The sequence below is a fragment of the Arachis hypogaea genome, chromosome 20, assembly GCF_003086295.3.
Source record: "Arachis hypogaea cultivar Tifrunner chromosome 20, arahy.Tifrunner.gnm2.J5K5, whole genome shotgun sequence".
NCBI lineage: Eukaryota > Viridiplantae > Streptophyta > Magnoliopsida > Fabales > Fabaceae > Arachis > Arachis hypogaea.
Window position 1 is genome coordinate 104989935 of NC_092055.1, and position 7383 is coordinate 104997317.

At 46.8% G+C, this 7383-nt stretch overlaps 1 protein-coding gene across 1 annotated transcript; it reads right to left on the reverse strand.

Moving 5' to 3' along the window:
* Nucleotides 1-2220: 2220 nt before the first annotated feature.
* On the reverse strand, nt 2221-2748 carry LOC140183135 (uncharacterized). Its single transcript, XM_072231155.1, has one exon. The coding sequence runs from the start codon at nt 2746-2748 to the stop codon at nt 2221-2223; it is 528 nt and encodes a 175-aa protein (XP_072087256.1).
* Between the last annotated feature and the right edge of the window lie 4635 nt (nt 2749-7383).

Below are 7383 nucleotides of genomic sequence, written 5' to 3' on the forward strand. Positions count from 1 at the left end.
AAAAAGTCTTAGATAGGTTTCCCAGAAGTTTTCAAGCTCGTCGGGAAGGTGAAATAGTTAAAAACAAGATTTTTATTGAAAAACAGGGCAGTGTGCGTACGCACAAGGGTGTGCGTACGCACGCCCAGAAGGATTTTCAAGATGTGTGCGTATGCATAGAGGCGTGCATACACACAGGAGTAAAATTTTTCAATTCTATTCGCTCGCACAAGGCATGCGAACGCCCTCAACAGAATATACCTTCCAGCGTGTGCGTGCGCACAAGGCTGTGCATGCGCATAGCTTGCAAAGCTTCGTTGGTTGTGTGTGCGCACAGGGCGTGCTAGCGCTCTCAACAGTAGCCATATCCCCGTGTGTGCATGTGCACAAGGCTGTGTATGCGCACATGTCCAAAAATCCACAGGATGTGCATGCGCAAAAGTCTATGCGTGTGCACACAAACCAGAAATCACAAATTCTGCAACATTCACAGAATTCGGATTTCAACACCAAACTTTCAATGATCATATCTTTTTTTTACAAAATTCAAATTTCTACAAAATTTAAAGCATTTTAAAGCTTGTTAAATTATCTTTCATTTGATATAAAATGCATTAAATTTCAAATACAGTAGCTCAAGATATGATCCATTGAAGTTCATCAAATATTCATTTTTGCAAAGTTTACTAAATTCTCAACTTACCACAATTTTCAACCAAAACCAAACCAAAATCCCACCAAACTCCAATACACAACATAACTTGCATTTTTACACCACAATTCACCATTCATATAATTTTCATTCACATTATACATTCCTTAACCTCAATTTATCAATTATTTCATATTAAAATATTTTTCACCCAACACAATCACTCATCTTCATTATATCACCAACAATTAGTCATGATCAATCTCAATCTCAATCTTCAACACCATTTTATCAACCTCAATATCACAATTCATCAAAACAACCCAAAATCATCAAATCATCATAATTCATCATTCAACAAATTCAACAACCAATTCAATCCAAACCTATCCTATGGGTCACTAGCCTAAGAGTCCAGAAATATTATATATTACATAGAGAAAACCAAAACCATACCTTGGCCGATTCCAAATATGTGCTATACACCAAAATTTGTGCCCAACAAGCTTTCAACCATCAACAATTCACCAAAAAGCCACCAATCAACTCCAACAAGTATCAACAATCAATATTCCAAGCTAGACATACATAATTTACCATAGATCAACACCTAGGGTTCATAAATATTCAATTTCACAAGGGATAAGAGTGAGCTTACCTTATCCACAGAAATTGGAGGTGAACCCAACAATTCCTCACCAATGGTTAGCACCTAAATAATTAAAATACAAAAATTCATTCAAAATCCTCACCCATATTTTCGGATTTTTAGGGCAGAGGGGAAGAGATGAAATTCGAAATCTTACCAATAAAGGTTAGATAGAACTAACGAGCTCGGCAAGAGTTTCGCGTAGCCGCTGAGGGCATGCGAATCGGAGTACCGTAGCTCGAGTTATGGCCACCGAAAGTTGTATGTAAATAGTGTTTTCTCTCTTCCCCTTCTCCTCTCCATGCAGCTGCTATGTTTGTGTTATGAGGTAAGAAATGGCTGAATGGCTATTAATGAGGGTATTTATTTGTTGGGCTTGGGCCCGGTCTAACCCGTTAGCGTTTTTGGCCCATTTGGCCCAACTTTGGGCCAAACCTTTAAAATTAGTGCCCGGATTTCAATTTAAATATTTTTCTAAGAGTTTCTACTATTTTTTTTATTCTTGTACAGTATCGGACAGACTTAAGCTGGTACTGCCGGTTAATTTACTGGTACGCGTTTTTACGCAATTTTCCAAATAAAATTACATTTTCCAACTCAGAAAAATCTGCTAAGTCCAAATATCATATTTAAATTTTCTAATTAATATTCTAAAATTTTGAACTTATTTCGGGTAATTAAATTATTATTATTTTACATTAATTAATCAGTTAACTAATTCGCGGTTCTTACATTAGTTCAGTCCTCTTTTGAACAGTTGACCCTGTACTATCACGTACTTGGCCGCTTCCCTCCTTACCACCCTCGCAGCCTTCTCATCCTCAGGGAGCTTCCCCTTCTCCAAGAAGTTGGTAATCGGGTCCATCCATGAGGAGATGTCGGCTGCTTGGGTTATGTGCAAAGTGACCGTTGGTTCCTTTACCAATCCTTGGATCAGGGATCAGTTTCCCGACCCTGGTTTCGTGCTTGCCATCTTTGACAGGAGGTCGGCTCGTGTGTTCGTTTCTCTCGGAACGTGCTGCACCACGACCTCGTCGAATTCTTCACTCAAATTTTTGACCGTTTCCAAGTGTTTCTGTAACAAAGAATCTCTCGCTTGGTAGGTTCCATTTATCTGAGAACTGACGACTTGGGAGTCGCTGTTCACCTCCACTTTGGATGCCCCAACTTTCTTTGGTAAGAGCAGACCTCCTATAAGGGCATCATATTTTGCCTGGTTGTTTGAGACTGGTAAATCGAACTTGATGGATTGCTCGTATATCATTCTGGTCGTGCTTTCGAGGATTATCCCCGCCCCCCAGAACATTTGGTTGGAAGCTTCGTCAACATGGAGTTTCCACTGTGTGTCCGGGATCTCGTGAGGGTCCCCCGTTACCTCCACTAGGAAGTCGGCCATCGCCTGGGCTTTGATCGCAGGTCTGGGCTCATATTGCAGATCATACTGAGACAGCTCAACCGGCAAGGTCATCATTCATCCTGCCAGGTCGGGATTTTGTAGAACTTGGCGAATCGCTCGATTTATCCTGAAGGTGATCCGGTGTCCCTAGAAGTACTGTCTCAACCTTCGAGACGAGATTAGGAGTGTATAAGCTAGCTTTTCCAATTTGTTGTACCTTAGCTCCACGCCTTGTAGCGCTTTGCTAATGAAGCAGATCGGTTGTTGGGTCCTTCTTTTTTCTCGAACGAGGACGGCTGCCAAGGCTTCATCCGTTACAGCTAGATATAGAAATAATGTCTCGCCATCCTTGGGTTTACCTAGGACCAGTGGTGCTGAGAGTATGTTTTTGAAATAGTTGAAAGCTTCTTCACAAGCCGGAGTCCATTGGAAGGTGATCCCTTTCTTCATGAAGTTGAAGAAGGGGAGGGCTTTGGATGCCGATGCGTCGAGGAAGCGAGATAGGGCTGTAAGCCTTCCGGCCAACCTCTGCACGTCCTTGATGCATCCTGGGCTTGTCATTCCCAAAATGGCTTCACACTTGTCGGGGTTAGCCTTGACCCCCCCTTTGGGTTATCATGAAACCTAGGAACTTTCCGGCTTCCATGGCAAAAGCGCATTTGAGGGGGTTAAGTCTCATATTGTGCCTACGAAGAGACCTGAAAATGATCTCCAGGTCACCGACTAAGTCTTCCGATCAGCTGGTCTTCACCAAGATATCATCCATGTATACCTCAACCAATTTTTTATTAGATCGCTGAAGACCTTGTTCATCAGTCTCTGGTAAGTCGCCCCTGCATTCTTCAATCCAAATACCATTACCTTGTAGCAATAAGTGCCCCCTGGTGTTATGAATGCCATTTTTTCCTCGTCTGACTGGTGCATCGATATCTGGTTATACCCAGAGTACTCATCCATAAAGCTCAGGAAACGATAACCTGCTACCGCGTCCACAAGGGCATCAATGTTAGGAAAGGGGAAGGAGTCCTTGGGACATGTTTTGTTGAGGTCTGAATAGCCGACACACATCCTCCACTTTCCGTTGGCCTTCTTGACAAGGACCACGTTCAAAAACCATGTCGAGTAGTCCAGTTCCCTGATGAACCCTACTTCCAACAAGCTGGCCGTCTACTTGACTACCTCGTTGGCTCTTTCCTGGGACATTTTTCTTTGTCTCTGAGCCACGTGCTTGGCGTTCGGTCTCACGGCTAGTCGGTGTGACATAAAATCGGGGTCTACTCCCGGCATGTCGGCCGGTGTCCAGGCGAATAAGTCTCCGTTTTCTCTTATGGCCTTCATGAGGGGCTCTTTCAAGTTATGGAGGAGGTTCGTATTCATGAAGGTGAATTTGTCATCCGAGTCCCCAACCCTGTATTTTTCCAAATCTCCCTCGGGCTCGGGTCTCGGTTTGTCGTTGACTCGGGCATCTAAGTCGGCTAGGAAGACCCCAGATGCTTCCTTTGATCTCTTCCTTAGGGAAAGACTGGCGTTGTCACATGCAACCGCCATTTCTAAGTCTCCCCTAAGGGATCCCACCGATCCATCGTCAGTGACAAATTTCATGACCAAAAGCTTGGTGCATATCGCGGCAGAGAATTCATTGATCGTTTTTCTTCCCAGGATGACATTCTAAGCTGTGGAGTCCCTCAGGACAACAAACTCCGCCATTACCGATCTCTTACCTCCTCCTCCGTCGATGCGAACCGGGAGGGAGACTACCCCGTCGGGCTTTATGAAGTTGTCCCCTAGGCCGACCACTCCGTGTTGGTGGGTTTTTAGATCGGTTTCTCAGAGTCCAAGGGCGTCGAAGGCATTCCTGAACATGATGTTGGAGTCGACTCCGGTGTCCACGAGGATTCGCTTGACCAGACCTGTTCCGACTCTCGCCGTGATCACCACAGGGGGTTCTCCAGGATGTCATCGAACCATTGATCCTCTGGTCCAAACGATATCCTTGGGGCTGTCCTGGGCAAGGGCCCATGGTTAGTTGACGACATGGCCAAGATATTGGCGTCTTTCTTTGCTGCCGACTTCGATCTTGGTGCTGTGTCTCTTCCAATTACAACATTAATGACAGTGAGACCGCGGTCGTTGTCTTCTTCGGGCTCTTGCCTCGGCTTCACAGCTCAGCTCCTGCCATCATTGGATCGATCGCGCTCTCGCCTCCTGTGTTCTCTTATCAACTGTGAAAACTCCGTCAGTTTGCCTCGCAGATTCCTTGTTCTAAAGCGTCCTTTAAATCAAAGCAGTCTTGGGTCTTGTGGCCGAAACCTTTGTGGCAGTCACAGTAGAGCCTCTTGTTCCTGGCAGTTTTGTCTTAAGTTGGCGGGGTTTCGACAAGATGCCTTTGTCGGCTATTTATTAGTATACCTCAAGGATCGGGGCCGTCAGAGGGGTATAGTTTGTGTACTTTCCCACTCGGGGGAAAGGCTTGAAAGTTTTAGTTGGTCCTCCGTCCTTGGAGTGCTCATTGGGTCTCTCTCCGTTCCCGAATTGACGGGGATGAGAGTTGGCGGGCTGCCGTTTGTTGGCCACCACCTGACTGACCTCCTCGTCGTTGATGTATTCTCTAGCCACGTTCTGAATTTCTTGCATGGTCCATATAGGCTTGGTGGTGAGGTGTTTCCTAAAGTCTTCATTCGACAGCCGGTTCATCAGACACAGGCTGGCCACCAAGTTAGTCAGGCCATCAATCTCCAGGCATTCGTCGTTGAAACTGTCAAGATACTTCCTGGTTGGCTCCCCATTTCTTTGGGTCACCCCTAGGAGGTTGATCGGGTGCTTGGATTTGGCAACGCGTGTGGTAAATTGTGCTAGAAAGCTACGGATTATGGCCGCGAAATTTGTCACAGACCCTTGAGGGAGCGCGTTGAACCATCGAATTGCCGGTCCTGCTAGGGTTACGGGAAAAGCGCGACATCTCACCTCGTCGCCCACACCCTCCAGGTTCATCCTGGCCTCAAAGGCCGTTAGGTGTTCCCGAGGGTCTTGGATTCCATCATATCTCATGTCCATTGGCTTGTCGAAGTAATTCGACAGTCGGATCTCGAGAATGGAGTGGTGGAAAGGGGTTGCTCTCATGATTATGGGGTTTCGTTGCCTTCTCGGCCTCTCTCTGCTCTCTTCTCGGTCCCCCGCCCCAGCATGAGTCACGAAGGGCCGAGTGTAGATTATGGGGTCTTATCGTCTTCTCGAGACTTCCTTGCTTTTGCCTCGGCCGTCTGACTCAGCGTGGGCCGGGGGAGACCGAGTAACCGTTCTATGCCTGGCATGTTCGTTTCTTTGGGGACTTCTTCCCCGGGGATCCACCCTTGGTGGAGGAGATCGGGTGTGAGGGGGATTCGGGCTAGGTCGGTAACGGCCTTGGCCGCGAGCTCCCTCTCAAGATTTTTCACCCGGTGGCGCAGTTCCTGCATGATTTTCGCACTGTCGCCCCCTGTCCCCCCAAAAGGACGCCCTTCGTGAGAGCGGGAGGGGGGTTCGTTCCTGCAAGAGGATGATCTCGTACGCTTGCGAGAGGATGCTAGGGAGGCCGCCCTACTCGTCCAATGAGCGCCCTCTTTCTCGTGCGCCTCACCTCCTTCTTGCCTTTCAATCGACCCCAATAGGAAATCCATTGATGCTAGCGGTCCCCACAGACGGCGCCAATGTTCGGTTGCTCGTGTCCCAAACGAGTCGGATATGCTAAATGCTTGGGGATGATGGGGAAACTGGGTTCGAATCACCTTCATGTGCCTAGATCTCCCGGACCAGCGTGTAGAGGAGGTGGTCGGAGCTTGAGGTCCTCCCAGGTTGGCGATGTGGAGTGAATAGGGGGGATGCCACCTGCAAAAGAACTCCGACGCTCAAGTCAATATCCATACAAAGGCGGCGGTTAGGGTAAAGGTTAGGTGACGTACTTCTAGAGAGGTGTAGGGCCCTCCCTTTTTATAGTCTGCACTAGAGCGGGTCCCACAGGAGTAGGCCCATCTTCGAGAAAACTTCCTCTCCAGTTGTCAGGTACCTCACAAGAGGGAAGGTGACATTCGAGTCGCCTCCCAGTTCGAGTCGTATGAGGCCATCAGGTCGGCCGATACGTCGAATTCAAGCAGTGGGCCAGTTGGGCTGGGCCGGAACAGGTTATTTTTTTTCGAACTAAAGGAGCTCAACACACAAGTGGAGCGAGGACAAGGATCAAAAGAAACTAGAAACTAGACATATCCACCCAAGTTTGCAATCTAAGACAATCCCCTTGTCATCTTCGGCACTGCCATCAACAACAAAAGGGATCCTCCCTCAGCCACTCCTGATAACTAATGCTAGTCAAGTTGACAACTTCTTCTACCTCTTTGCTTTTATTCTGAAATATTCTCCTGTTTCTTTCAATCCAGATGTTCCAAACTATTGCAAAGAAGGATATATACCATTTTTTGCGCTCCTCCTTTCTACAAGTCGCGCCTGTCCAGCTTTGAAAATGGTCCTTCAAAGTACCCGGGGCACACCAATTTCTGTCAAGAAGAGATAACCAAGCACACCATACCTACCAAGAAAACTCACATGCAAGGAATAAATGATGGACATTTTCTACATTCGTATTACATAGGGCGCACATATTATCCTCATTATTAACTATCCCAAGTCGACACAATCTCTCTTTTGTATTCACCCTCCCTACTAATGCAAACCAAA